Source organism: Euleptes europaea, chromosome 7, assembly GCF_029931775.1.
Source record: "Euleptes europaea isolate rEulEur1 chromosome 7, rEulEur1.hap1, whole genome shotgun sequence".
NCBI classification, from domain to species: domain Eukaryota; kingdom Metazoa; phylum Chordata; class Lepidosauria; order Squamata; family Sphaerodactylidae; genus Euleptes; species Euleptes europaea.
Window position 1 is genome coordinate 97,557,179 of NC_079318.1, and position 15,047 is coordinate 97,572,225.

The window sequence follows — 15,047 nt, forward strand, 5'->3', positions numbered from 1 at the left end:
AAATCCCACATAAATGCACAATGTTCTGTCCTCTCTACGATTTCTCCAAAGTCCAATCACTAATATGTCACAACACACAAGTGTCCAATCCACCGCGAGAAAAGGATGACGGTATTTCCTTTTTACTTGGGTTTCTTGTTCAAGTCCAGCCTTTTCAAGAGTGGGTCCAATTCTTCCAAGTGCGGCTGATGGAGAACCCAAGAAAAAAAGGATATACCGGCATCCTTTTCCCGTTGTGGATTGGACACTTGTATATTGTGATATATTAGTGATCGGGCTTGGGAGAAATCTTAGAGTGGACAGAACATTGTGCGTTTATGTGGGATTTTGGATTTGTGCATTGTATGTAATAATATGGATGTGTCGCTGGCAACCAAGATCAGGTTAATTCATGCCATCGTATCCCCTATTACTATGTATGGGTGTGAGAGCTGGACAATGAAGAAAGCGTTGAGCTTCCAAGGAATGGGGTATCGTGCATACTGAAAAATTTGATCCTGGCTGAAACAGGGAATAAAGGAGGTTAAAGCGACCGCGCATAAATGACCTTAATCACTGCCCACAGAGCAACGTTCAGTCTTAAAGCCAGACACATGTTGCTTCCATACAGCCCTCTAGGAGGTTGCAAAACTGAATATCTTCCTAGAAGAGTGCGCCTGTTTTTGAAGCCGCCGGAGAACAGCTGAGGCAGGCAAGTTTGAATCAGGATTGTGGTAGGCGGTCCCGGAACGGCAGGAAAGCGAGTGCTCCGTGCTGGGAATCTGACTGGCTTTGATCCAGACAACAAGTCGCAGGATCCCGAAGGTGACTCGGCAAATGCTTATAGATGGGATTTCTTTGATTCCATCAGGATGACCAGAGCTAAAACCGGAGAGGGAAACAAGAGCAATAAGAAGAAAATGCAATCGAATCAGGAAAGACAGATGTCCATAACCCAGGTTGCCAACCTCCAGGTACTAGCTGGAGATTACCTGCTACTACAACTGATCTCCAGCCGACAGAGAGCAGTTCCCCTGGAGAAAATCGCAGCTTTGGCAATTAGATTCTATGGCATTGAAGTCCCTCCCCTCCCCAAACCCCACCCTCCTCAGGCTCCGCCCCAAAAACCTCCTGGCGAAGGGGGACCTGGCAACCCTATCCATGGCTAGGGTTGCCAGCTGCAGTCACACAGTGACGATACTTGTCCCGTGGTGGCAGCTACTACCAAAGCAATATTTTTTAAAAGAAGAAGAGGAAGAGTTGGTTTTTTATATGCCGACTTCCTCTACCACTTACGGGAGAATCAAGCCGGTTTACAATCTCCTTCCCTCCCCCTCCCCACAACAGACACTCTGTGAGGTAGGTGGGGCTGAGAGAGTGTGACTGGCCCAAGGTCACCCAGCTGGCTTCGTGTGGCGGAGTGGGGAAACAAATCCAGTTCACCAGATTAGCCTCCGCCACTTATGTCACGGAGTGGGGAATCGAACCCAGTTCTCCAGATCAGACTCCACAGCTCCAAACCACCGCTCGTAACCACTACACCACTCTGGCTCTCAAACACAAAAAAGTCTTCACCTGTGGAAGATGACAATAGAGGAAGACAAGAGGTATCTTCCTGGGGAGGGACCTGCAAAGTTGTGGCACCACAACCAAGATTGCCCTTTCTCAGGTGGCCACCTGTATAGCCTCAACTCTAAACTCTGTGATTCTGTGAGTGGGGAAACCAACCCGGTTCACCAGATTATAGCCTCCGCCGCTCATGTGGAGGAGCGGGGAATCGAACCCGGTTCTCCAGATCAGAGTCCACCGCTCCAAACCACCGCTCTTAGCCGCTACACCACGCTGGCTCTCTGAACAGCCAATCAAATCTAATGGCCAACCAGAAGCCTTGCTGGGCAAAAGTCCCACTCACTTTCCAAAAACACTTGGCAGGCTCCAGGAAAGGTGTTAGCAGGCAGCATGGCGACCGCGGCCACCCTGTCGGGGATCCCTGGACAAAGAACTTACCTGTGGCCTTTGCGTAAATAGTCTCCCCGTCAGTACTCCGCACCAAGCCCGATGTGAACATCTTCCGGCCCTCCACTTTTTCCACCCTGCTCTCCACCAGGACCACCGAGCCCAGGGGGATGGGGCTGCAGAGGAAAGGCATTTGCCAGTCAGCACTCTCTGGCCTCCTGCCTCGAAGCTGAAATCCGCCTCCCGTCCCCACAAGGCGCTAAAGAACTTGCGGGACCATCGGAACAGTAGTCGAATGTCCAGAACTGGACCTGGACTCCTCCAAGAAGTGGTTTATCTAGGGGCAGCTGGTCAAGCTAGAAGCCAACCGGGGTATTGGGTTGACCCTGGCCGACGGCGGGGATGGATCGGCCCAGTTCTGGACGTGCTTATATGTGTCAGGATGGCCTCTGTCCTTTGATCCAAAAGGAACGGGTGCAGAGGAGAGCGATGAGGATGATGTATTTATTTATTTATTTATTTATTTTATTTATTTATTTATTTTATTTTATTACATTTCTACCCTGCTCCCCCCAACCCAAAGGTCGGGCTCAGAGTGGCTTACACAATCTAAAACATAATAAAAACAATAACACGTTTAAAAATATAATTTAAAATAGCCCAATAATGCCCCTCGATGGCGCTAAAAAAACCCCAAAATAGCAATCTGCAGGCGGCAGATAAATCTAAGCACCCCCCAAGGTGGTATAGAAGGGGTGGTGATCAGGGGCCTGGCGACCAAGCCCTACGAGGAAAGGCTGAGGGGAATGTTCAGTCTAGGGAGGAAGAGGAAGAAGACTCAGGATGCATACCTATTCTCTCCAGGATCAGAGGAGCATGCCTATTATATTAGGTGCTTTGGGACACAGGCAGGATGGTGCTGCTGCAGTCGTCTTGTTTGGGGGCTTCCTGGAGGCACCTGGTTGGCCACGGTGTGAACAGACGGCTGGACTTGATGGGCCTGGGTCTGAGCCAGCGTGGCCTTTCTTATGTTTTTATGAGTTGGTTTTTATACGCCGACTTTCTCTACCTTTTAAGGAGAATCAAAACGGCTTACAATCTCCTTCCTTAGCCCCAGGTCACCCAGCTGGCTTCTTGTGTAGGAGTGGGGAAACTAACCCGGTTCTCCAGCTTAGAGTCCCCCGCTCTTAACCACTACACCATGCTGGCTCTCAATGGGGATATGAGAGGGGACATGATCGCTCTCTATAAGTACTTTAAAGTCTGTCAGAGGAGGACAGGGAGCTGTTCCTGTTGACAGCAGAGGATAGGACTCGCAATAATGGGTTAAAATTATGGGTGGAAAGGTCCCGGCTGGATATTAAGGAGAAAATGTTTATAGTAAGAGTTGTTCAATAGTGGAATCAGCTACCGAGGGAGGTGTTGAGCTCCCCCTCACTGGCAGTCTTTAAGCAGAGGCAGAACAAAACTTGCCAGGGATGCTCTAGGCTGATCCTGCATTGAGCAGGGGGTTGGACTAGATGGCCTCAATGGAGGCCCTCAGGGGTGTTACTATTACGTAGATTCACTGCACATTGGTTGTCTATTTCACTTTAATTGGCATAGCGTTTAGATATTGGTCAAAAGCTGTCTTTAAGCAAGCATTAGGTCTTGTGATCTAGAGACCACATTACTAAGGATGAAGGTAAGACACTGTTTTTCTCTACTGGTGAAAGGCTGTACCAGGCAAGCAAAGATGATCTCATTGGCACCTGATCCATAATGGCTGCGAGCTTATGCTAAACCCAGTGATCACAAACGAGTGAATCTGAACCAAAGATTAATTCTTTACCCCTTATACATGGGGCAGTGCCTTTACATATGTGTGCAGAATATATATATGCCTGATGTTATGCTCTTATACTTGAGCATAGCACCTCATAAAGCTATGAGTATACATACATGTGAAAGACTATATGTTTCCCCATAAATGAAGCTTATAGGCACTTCATAACCACATGCCAGACACGTTTTGGCCTATTTGGCCTTCCTCGGGAGTCAATTGAAACCCATGTAAAACATACACACGTATTTACAGATATATAAACATATACAGACAATATATATCAGACCAGGCAAGTATATAGATTGTATAATATATTACCAATTAGACAAACATCTGGTAAGACTGTCTCAAGTTGTTATACTGGGCTATATAGGTCTCTCATTTAAAGTGTGTGTGCAATTATCAACCTGGTAAAACAATGTCAGAAAGAGTACATCACCTCTTAAAGCTGATGTTGAGATTAGCCATTAAAGCGCCGCCCACGGTCATGAACGCACATCCCATCAGGTTATTGTCGAGGACGGTTGCGACGGAACCACCGTGCACAAAACTGGAAAGGAGAAAAGAAATCGACCGTGAGACAGAGATGGAGCAGAATGAAGACTCTTAAGCAGGGTTGCCAGGTTGCTTGCCCGCCAATCCATTGCCTGGCTCAGGAGCGGGGGTCGCGTGCGCACGCAGCCACAATGACGCAATCACGTCACTACCGGTTTACACCCAGAAGTAGGGTTGCCAACCTCCAGGTATTAGCTGGAGATCTCCTGCTATTACAACTGATCTCCAGCCGATAGAGATCGGTTCCCCTGGAGAAAGTAGCCGCTTTGGCCATTGGACTCTACGGCATTGAAGTCCCTCCCCAAACCCTGCCCTCTTCAGGCTCCACCCCAAAAACCTCCCGCCGATGGCAAAGAGGGACCTGGAAACCCTACTTGGAAATGGGAGTTCAGTGTGGGGGATTCTCTGCCCCGGCCAGCGGATTGGCATCTCAAAGCAAAACGGCCTTTGAGGGTGCGGTAGACCCCTGCTGAGGTCCCGATTCAACCGTTCCCGTGTGAACGAGGGAGCCCGACACTCCTCCGTGGTGGATTGGAGGTGAAACCCGCTGTGTCCGCCATCGAGGAGTTCCCTGATTTTTTCAAGCCTTACCCTGGGGGCCCTTCCAGGTAGGGCCCCGGCTGGAAAAGACACACCACCCTTTTCTCGGAGAGGTTGCAGAACATCACGTATTCAAATCCCAGACCTTCGACGTCGACGCTCCTGCTGAACAGCCGGGCCTCGGTCTCCTCCTCCTCGTCCTCCAGTTTTTCTCCCTGCCATTCTGTGGAGCGGAGGGGACCAGCAGTCAGGCAGCAGCAGGGACCCCGGACAGCTTCAGTCCAAGTCTGACATCCTCTCCCCAACGTAGTAGTTTATGCTCGCAACTATTTATTTAATTTAGGTTTGGGGCTGAAGAAGAGATTTGAAACGGCCGTCCCCCACCTTTTCCCAAAAAGTGTGCTTTTGGGATAGTACCTGCTATTGGACTTTTTGAAGAAAATACAACGTTTACGTGAAAGAACATGGCAATTGGTGCATTGAGACTGCACCTTACTTAGATTGTACATATTGTATATAACTTTGATTGTTCTTATATGTATCTTTCACTCTTGTATTGTTGATGTTACATGTGTAAGCACCAATAAGAATTTTTTGCTACTTTTGTACTGGAGACTCCGTTGCAGATTTTCTAACCATTGGTATTGGCACGGAGGTGCCTATTTTGGATTGTAACCTCCAAGTACTAGCTGGAGATCTCCTGCGCTCACCAGAAGCGACGTCATCATGTCGCGGAGATGTGAGGACGCTCTGGCATTTGGGCAAAAACTCTGTCGTAACAATGGCTTCTACCATAGAGTTTGACCAAAGACCAAAGCCATCCCCACATTGCCAGTGACGGGATGACATCACTTCTAGTTAGGGTTGCCAACGTCCAGGTACTAGCTGGAGATCTCTGCTACTACAACTGATCACCAGATGATAGAGATCAGTTCCCCTGGAGAAAATGGCTGCTTTGGCAATTGGACTCTATGGCATTGAAGTCCCTCCCCTCCCCAAACCCCACCTTCCTCAGGCTCCACCCAAAAAACCTCCCGCCGGTGGCGAAGAGGGACCTGGCAACCCTACTTCTAGTGCATGCTGTAAGTGATGGCAACATGTCAACAACAATCAGGGTTGCCAACCTCCAGGTACTAGTTGGAGATCTCCTGCTATTACAACTGATCTCTAGCCGATAGAGATCTTTTCACCTGGATAAAATGGCTGCTTTGGCCATTGGACTCTATGGCTTGGGTTGCCAGCTCCAGGTTGGGAAATACCTGGAGATTTTGGGGGTTGAACCTGAGGAAGGCGGGGTTTGGAAGGGGAGGGATGTCAATGCCATAGAGTCCAATTGCCAAAGCAGCCATTTTCTCCAGGTGAACTGATCTCTTTTGCCTGGAGATCAGTTGTAATAGTGGGAGAGCTCCAGCCACCATCTGGAAGCTGACAACCCTATAAATGGCAGTGAAGTCTCTCCCCTCCCCAAGCCCTGCCTTCCTCAGGCTCCGCCCCAAAAATCTCCAGGTATTTCCCAACCTGGAGCTGACAACCCTACTGAAGATGGAGGCCTAGGACTAGGGTTGCCAGCCTCCAGGTACTAGCTGAGGATCTCCCGCTATTACAACTGATCTCCAGCCGACAGACATCAGTTGCCCTGGAGAAAATGGCCGCTTTGGCCATTGGACTCTATGGCATTGAAGTCCCTCCCCTCCCCAAACCCTGCCCTTCTTAGGCTCCGCCCCAAAACCTCCCGCCGGTGGCAAAGAGGGACCTGGCAACTAGGGTTGCCAGGTCCCTCTTCTCAACTGGCGGGAGATTTTGGGGGTGGGGCCTGAAGAGGGTGGGGTTTGGGGAGGGGAGGGACTTCAATGCCATAGAGTCCAATGGCCAAAGCGGCCATTTTTTATTCAGGTGATCTGATCTCTATCGGCTGGAGATCAGTTGAATTAGCAGGAGATCTCCTGCTACTACCTGGCAGTTGGCAACCCTACTGGCAACCCTACCTAGGCCTGAGTTTGCTGCTGGTAAATTCCCCCTTCACCCCATCCCGCGCCAGCTGCCAGGGGTACCTGGCACCCTGAAACTTAGTCCAACTAAGAAATAGTTGTGAAAATATCTAACACAGTAAACAGAATGGGCCTCCCCTCCAGTTTTGTTCTGGCTATTGTGGCTTTCTATTGTTCTAGCTATTGTGAATTAAGACACAAGATCTGAAGGCGATGCTTTCAATGGGGCGGGGGAAAGGAGAGAGATCTTGCCTGCAATATCATACTTCACATTCCTATAGGAAGGGATTCTGATCCACGTCCCGTCTTTGCACATCTCCATGAACTTGTTGAACTGGTCCAGCATCTCTTTGCTCCAGCTGGCGTTGGGGAGGGCGTAATCCTTCAGCCGCCTGGACTGACACAAGCAGACCTGAAGATAAAGGCAGAGGATGTGCGTATTAGGGTTGCCAACCTCCAGGTACTGCTGAAGAGGACAGTACTATGACCCCAAGTCATATAAAAAAAAAACCACACAAGTTATTGAATGCTAACCCAATGTATTGTGAAGCCAAAATGCCACACTATAAAATACACTACACTACTACTGAACTATCTATAACCTGTCACAACTGTGAAACTATAACAACATACATATAATCTGATCAGTACATTCTTATATACATAAGACTGGAACATAGAGATTGGGACTCTCTGTGTGTGTGTGTGTGTGTGTGTGTGTGTGTAAAGTGCCATCAAGTCAGAGCTGACTTATGGCAACCCCTTTAGGGGTTTTCAAGGCAAGAGAGACGTTCAGAGGTGGTTTGCCGGTGCCTTCCTCTGCACAGCAACCCTGGTATTCCTTGGTGGTCTCCCATCCAAATACTAACCAGGGGTGACCCTGCTTAGCTTCTGAGATCTGACGAGATCAGGCTAGCCTGGGCCATCCAGGTCAGGGCATTGGGACTCTACTAAACATATTTACGATGACAGTTCAATCCAATGTCCATAGATATACCATAGGATAGTCCCGTCTGAAGACGCGATATATCGCTCCCTCTTTGCTGCCGCAGCTTCCAAAATTTAAAGGGGCGATGTTGGGAGTGTGATCCAAAGAGCAAAATATGAAAAATGGACAAATGCGAGGTCCTTTAAACCTATTTCAAAAAAATAGCTTCTTCAGCCGCATTAAATTCATAAAAATGGATCACAATATCACAATTGTAGCATTGGCTGAAGAATGCCATTTCGTTTCCAGTCTGAAAGTAGTTCCATGAATTTTGGTATCTTGTTGTACTACGGAGGCGTGCTTTTTGACGTCCTTCCATCAGAGGCTAGAGGGCTGTATCCTCTATCCAGGTACTAGCTGGAGATCTCCTGCTATTACAACTGATCTCCAGCCAACAGAGATCAGTTCCCCTGGAGAAAATGGCCGCTTTGGCAATTGGGAGTGGACAGGTTCATGGAGGAGAGGGCTATCCATGGCTACTAGACTAGTCAAAATGAATACTAGTCATGGTGCATGACTATTATATGAGGTGCTGTGGAACACAGGCAGAATAATGCTGCTGCAGTCATCTTGCTTGTGGGCTTCCTAGAGGCACCTGGTTGGCCACTGTGTGAACAGACTGCTGGACCTGATGGGCCTGGGTCTGATCCAGCAGGGCCTTTCTTATGTTCTTACTCCAGCACAATAGAATATGTTCCAAAGCTGTGGCTGGAGGGCAAATGACACAACCATCTGGTTGAACCTAACCCCGCTGGGTTTGAGCCATGGTGATGGTGGAAAGTGCTGTCAAGCCTCGGCTGACTTATGGTTACCCTGTTTGGTATTCAAGGCAAGAGATGTTCAGACGGAGGTTGCCATTGTCTGCCCCTGCATAGCGATCCTGGACTTCCTTGGATGTCTCCCACCCAAGTACCAACCAGGGCTTAGCTTCCGAGATCTGACAAGATCTGGCTAGCTTGGGCCATCCAGGTCAGGAGAAGAGGGCTTTTCTACACAGGCAATAGGGTAGCACTGTACAAAATGATTCACAAAGTTACATGGCTAAATGATAAGGGACTGTGGTCTATACTGGTGTGTATAGCTTGCTGTAAGGAAAACAAAACAATGGACCTCAGACTGGAAATGGTCAATTTTCATTCCAATTCTGAAAAAGGCGATGTCAAAGACTGCAGCAACTATTGGACCATCACATTAATTTCTCACATGAGTAAAGTGATGCTCAAAATCTTACAACAGAGAATGTTATGAGAACGTGAAATGCCAGATGTTCAAGCTGGATTCAGAAAAGGAAGAGGCAGTAGAGATCATATTGCAAATTTATGGTGGTTACTGAGAGGATACAAGAGAATTTCAGAAGAAAACCAGCTTGTGTTTCATAGACTACAGCAAAACCTTTGACAGTGTCTATCGTTAAAAGCTGTGGCTGGTTTTAAAAGAAATGGGTGGGCCGCAACATCTGATTGTTTTGATACGCAACCTATTCTCTGGACAAGAGGCTATTGGTAGGACAGAATATGGAGAAACAGAATGGTTTCCAATTGGCAAAAGTGTTAGACAAGGATGTATTTTATCTCCCCATCTCTTCTATCTGTTTGCAGAACATATCATAAGGAAAACTGGATTAGATTTAGATGAAGGCGGAGTGAAAATGGGTGGAAAGAACATTAACAATCTGAGATATGCTGATGATACCACCTTACATAATTGACGGGCCAGGCAGAGAAAAGGAAATTGCATTACTATTGCATTATCGATCAATTGGATTACCGCCTTGAACCATGAGGAAAGGCAGGATAGAAATCAGGGGTGTTGAACTCACTTGTTACGAGGGCTGAATATGACATAAATGTCACTTGGTCAAGCCAGGCCATGCCTCGGCAGCCCAGATCGGGAGCGGGGAGGTGGCTGCCTCAGCTGGCAAGACCGCAGCGGACTACCCAGCCCAGATTGAGGGGGGGGGGCTGCCTTGGCTAGTGACCCTGCAATGGGCTCCCCAGCCCAAATTGGGACTGGGGGGGTGGCTGCCTTGACTATCTTGCGGGCTGGACAAGAGCTCTCAAGGGGCCGGATCTGGCCCCTGAGCCTTACGTTTGACACCCCTGGTATAAATGTTTTAATCAATTAATTAATTTGTTCACAAAAGACCATAAACGTAATTGACTGACCAGGCAGAGAAAAGGAAGTATTTCTCAATACGAAGAAGATGGGTGTTAAGTTTCGGTTTTAAAACAATAGCGTTTCCCCCAGTCCTGTTTATGACTTTCCCTGTACTCACTGTGATATTTGAGAATGGCAGGTGGGCAGGCCGCAACACAACCCCTTTGCGAGCTGCGACCCACGGACCACATCTCAGAGTCCTCCAGTGGTCAAGTCCCTTCGCTTGGTGACCGCAGCTCTTCGGCTTGTCGTGCGTCGTGGAGGCTTCCTTCGGACACCTTGTGTCCTCCATATTCTGACTTCAACTGCAACCTTGTCAAGGAACTGCACCAGGGCAGATGGTTCCTCCCAGAGGTGAAAGTTTCTCCACCGATTTCTCACGTCGCAAAGCCAGACTCGCAAGAGAGCAAGAGTGATATTTTATCCCTCTTGCACCCCTGGGAGGTAGACGAAGCTCGAAGCCCCGAGATGTTATCCAACTCGCTTCATCCCCAAGTAGTAATTTGAACCCAGGTCTCCGTGCTGGATGCCTCAAAACACTTCCCACCACTGTTCCTTGTACTCCCTGTGCTGTTGGAGAACGGCATGTGGGTAGGATGCAGCATCCTCCCTTGACATGCTACCACCTGTAGGACACATCTCGGGGTTGTCGAACGCATCAGTCAAGCCCCCTCACCAAACAACCACAGCTCATTGGCGTGGCCTACATCTGCTTCAGACAGATGCCTCCGGGGGTAGGCTCCGCTTGACGTTCTTGCTTAACCTGACGCTAATAAATGGAATGTGAATGTATGAGGTGATGCGTGGCCAGAGAAACCGGGCCAATGAGGCTTCTGCCAATGAATTTCAACAGGGCAGGTGGTTCTTCCCAGAGTATTGCTCCGCATGAGGCTTTAAGCCTGGAGAAAGGAAAACTTTCCCAGGTCATTGCGAATCCAGACTTGCAAGAAAGCAAAGAGCCTTCTGTCTATTTTGCTATATTCATGCTCGTTTCAGTATGTGAATCCTGGACACAGTCAATCGCTTGTCATCCAATGCGATCCGTCCCAAGTAGAGATTTGAAACCAAGTCTTTCTGGATGACGCCCAACTTGAGTACTGCATTCTCCACAAACCGCTCAAAGAAGTTTACAGAAATAGGAATATGTTAAAATACAAACTCAAAACACCCCTGGATGTCTCTTGCGAATGCATTCCTCAGGGGGTAGACCTCCCTTCCACTGGCGCAAGGGGGCTTCCTGTGGTAGAACACCCGTCCTCTTCTGCCAGAGCTATGCCCCTTGTGTAAGCAGTTGGACCCCTTCTCCCACTAAGGGGTGCCACGAGGGCCAAAGACTGGCATAAGAGCAAGACGCTGCTGCCCACAAAATAGACGCCTCTCAGAGAGTTTTTGGAGCCATCTTGTGTGTCAAGCCTGGGCAGGAAGGCGGTTAAGAACATAAGAACTTAAGAAAAGCCCTGCTGGATCAGGCCCATCAAGTCCAGCAGTCTGTTCACACCGTGGCCAACCAGGGGCCTCTAGGAAGCCACTAACAAGACGACTGCAGCAGCACCATCCTGCCTGTGCTCCATCGCACCTAAGATAATAGGCATGTTCCTCTGATCCTGGAGAGAATAGGTATGAATTGTAAGAACATAAGGAAGGCCCTGCTGGATCAGACCCAGGCCCATCAAGTCCAACAGTCTGTTCACACAGTGGCCAACCAGGGGCCTCTAGGAAGCCCCCAAACAAGACGACAGCAGCAGCACCATCCTGCATTTGTTCCACAGCACCTAAGATAACAGGCCTGCTCCTCTGATCCTGGAGAGGATAGTTATGCATCACGACTACTATCCATTTTGACTAGTAGCCATGGATAGCCCTCTCCTCCATGAACCTGTCCACTCCCCTCTTCAAGCCTTCCAAGTTGGCAGCCTTTGCCACAACCTGGGGCAGGGAGTTTCACAATGTAACTCTGCGTTGTGTGAAGAAATACTTCCTTTTATCAGTTTTGAATCTCTCCAGCTGCAGCAGATGACCCCGCGTTCTGGTATTATGAGAGTGGGAGAAAAGCTTCTCCCTGTCCACTCTCTCCATCCCATGGCCGCTGAACTTTTCCCCTGGCCCTAAGTCGTGCCTGGCTGGACAATGCGGCTAGTTAATCTCCACTGTGTCACCCTAAGGTGATTCAAACTCCCCTCTGAGCAGACATTGCTTACCCTGTTTGCACCCATCCCAGCAATCAATCAGTATTCAGGAGAACAACCCAGGCATTCTCTTGGGTCCTGACGACTCATCAAACCTCTGCTACCTTTTTGTTTGGACCCCAGAAAAGCAATCGATTATTTCTGGCTTTCCTGCCAGTGTACCTCATACTACCTCAGGACCCATTTTGGGGTATAAATATGGGTCCTTTGGCCATTTATAGTGTGTGTGCGTGTGCCTTGGATCCGTGCATGCACCCCCGCTAAGGTGTGCGCTCTTTTCTTTGCTCCTGGAAATGCTGGCCGTTGCCCTCTTCAGCACTGCTTTCCCCGAATGTCCCTTCGAGGCTGGTAAATATCGCCCATCCCTGAATAACTATCCAACTTCCACCCTTTTTCTCTTAGCTGTTGTACTCTTGTTTGATTTGTGTGTGTGTGTGTGTCCATTTCTTGAAAGTATATTCCTTATTATTTTATATTTTAATAAAATCAAATGTTATTATACAACTGCCTGCTCATTTGAGAGTTTTCCCCAGGATGATCCTGGTATACGTGGGTCATCAATCCCGAAGGAGGAGGAGGAGGAGGAAGAAGAGGAAGAGGAGGAGGAAGAAGAACAAGAAGAACAAGAAGGGTTTGTTTTTATACTCTGCTTTTCTCTACAATAAGGAAACTCAAAGCAGGTTATACAATCCCCTCTCCACAACAGACATCTTCTGACAGCCTTCCCTTCCCCACAACAGACACCTTGTAAGTTAGGTAGGGCTAAGAGAATTCGGAGAGAACTGTGACTAGCCCAAGGTCACCCAGCAGGCTTCACGTGGAAGAGGGGGGAATTGAACCCGGTTCTCCAGGTAAGAGTCCACCGCTCTTAACCAGTGTTCCACGTTGGCTGTAACAATGGGCGTTTGGGAGGACATGAATTAATATGGTCACCATAAGGGCACAGAGAGAAAGTCGAAGCTTCTGCTAGCTCCCATCGCTTATATGCAGCTGCTCCAGACAAAGAGCCAGCCTATCGTCTTCAGCACTTCCTCGACTAACTTGAATCACCCCATCCTGGTACTTCTGCATACTGGAAGCAAGCAAGATATACTTGTTCTGCAACCTTTGGACTACCTGGCAAGGCAGTTTTTATGTTAGCCTCCGAATATTCACAGAGTGCAAATTCCAACGTTCATCTTGCAAAGTGGTTATTATTTTTTTAATGCAGATCCCTGAGGCGAAGCGTCATTTTACAAGGACCACTTGTTACCACGTGAGGCCAGGAAGTCACAAGTATACTAGACATGTGCCTGGGTGGACGTGGTCCGCTTTCCAGTTTGAGCATAGATCCGCTTTAGCCTGAGCACAAGGAAGAAAGCTCTCTTTCCACGGCCTTTCAGTCCTATATTAGAAAGCTGGTAGCTTAGGATCTACACCTGGCTTGTCTGAACACACTCTCATGTTAGGCAAATGATTTTTATTTACTGATTTATTTTCATAATAAAGGGGGTACAGAAAAGAAAAAGTAGGGAAAAACAGCTAGGGAATTTTAACAAGTCCTTTGTTATCTCCAGGCCCAGACTCAGTCGTGACTTTAGTCTTACCCCATATTTAATTTTAATTTAATTTTCTGTTACTTAATTTAATTCATTCATTTCTGTCATTACTGTCTTTACTATAATTGCTATGCTTAATAATTGTAATTAAACATTAGCTAACAAACCTGCACTCTCCTTTTTTCCTAGTAATTAGAATGATCATACTTGTCTATGCTAAATCAGTCTATTAACCTATAATTGTTGTGACTATAAAGTCCAATGAAGACAATAGAGGGGAAGACTCCAAAAACAGAGGAGGTTTTGCACTTCCTAATTTTCAATTATATGCTGAAGCGGCCGCTTTAGTACGGCTTAAAGACTGGATCGAACTTTCTAATGCCCGACTACTTGACTTGGAGGGTTTTGATAATAGAAGTGGATGACATGGCTATTTGTGGTATGATAAAATTAAAATACATACATCATTTCAGCAACATAGAATTAAATCTTCTTTAATTAGCTGCTGGCGAAACGTCAGGAAAGAAAATACCAAGGCCACGGTCTCACAGCCCGGATAACCTACAAGAACCAACTTTTATCAATTGTTGAACTGTTTGTTTATATACTTGAAAAATAATAAAAAATATTAAAATATTGTCGAATAAAAAATATTATTTAAAAAAAGAAGAAGAAGAAGAAGAAGAAGACAATAGAGGGGAGGTTGGATAAACTACAGCTCTTTATTTTGGCCAAAGCCATAGAACCGGGTGCACAGACTCCAAATCAAACAGAGCCGGGAGGCTGCCACACCTGAGCAAGGGGCAAGCAGTACTTTTTATATCATGAAGGCAGTTACATTCCATTAAAAGATACATTCGACCATACAGTCTCTCTAGCACTATTGTGTGTGTGTGTGTGTGCTAAGTGCCGTCAAGTCGCTTCCGACTCATGGCGACCCTATGAATGAAAGTCCTCCAAAATGTCCTATCTTTGACAGCCCTGCTCAGATCCTGCAAATTGAAGGAATATGCACTATTATTGCATATTAAAGATACTAAGTCAGCACTTTTTCTTGCGCAAGCGCGTCTAACGAGTCCTTCGCTCTATTGAAGGAACAAAGCAATCTATATGGGGTCAGAGAGTTCTTTTGCATTCACGGACGGGGAAGGAGGGAGGGGAGTCTGTCCTTGAGCAGAAGCACTCTAATCGGGCTATGTGAGTGTATGTACTGTCTGTGCCTTAATTTCTGTATATTGCAATTATCAAACGTAAGTCACTTATAAACAGTTTAGGTTTCATGTAGGTAGAATGTTATAGCACCTCTAATTTCATGACAGTGTCTATTATTATCCG

General features: G+C 47.4%; 1 protein-coding gene across 1 annotated transcript; it reads right to left on the minus strand.

The window, feature by feature from the left end:
* Positions 1 to 820: 820 nt before the first annotated feature.
* On the minus strand, positions 821 to 10,280 carry LOC130480910 (acyl-coenzyme A thioesterase THEM4-like). Its single transcript, XM_056853533.1, has 6 exons — positions 10,107 to 10,280; positions 7,096 to 7,255; positions 4,907 to 5,078; positions 4,200 to 4,310; positions 1,987 to 2,111; positions 821 to 861 (listed from the first exon to the last, which is right to left on the minus strand). Exons 1-6 carry the CDS (start codon positions 10,278 to 10,280, stop codon positions 821 to 823), a joined length of 783 nt encoding a protein of 260 aa, XP_056709511.1.
* Between the last annotated feature and the right edge of the window lie 4,767 nt (positions 10,281 to 15,047).

Coding starts and splice junctions, on each gene's coding strand:
- LOC130480910 (XM_056853533.1), bottom strand. CDS start 10,280: ATGGAGGACACAAGGTGTCCGAAGGAAGCCTCCACGACGCACGACAAG. Junction 4,311..4,906: donor TACCTGGAAGGGCCCCCAGG/GTAAGGCTTGAA, acceptor TCTCCTTTCCAG/TTTTGTGCACGGTGGTTCCG. Junction 2,112..4,199: donor CTCAACATCAGCTTTAAGAG/GTGATGTACTCT, acceptor TTTCCTCTGCAG/CCCCATCCCCCTGGGCTCGG.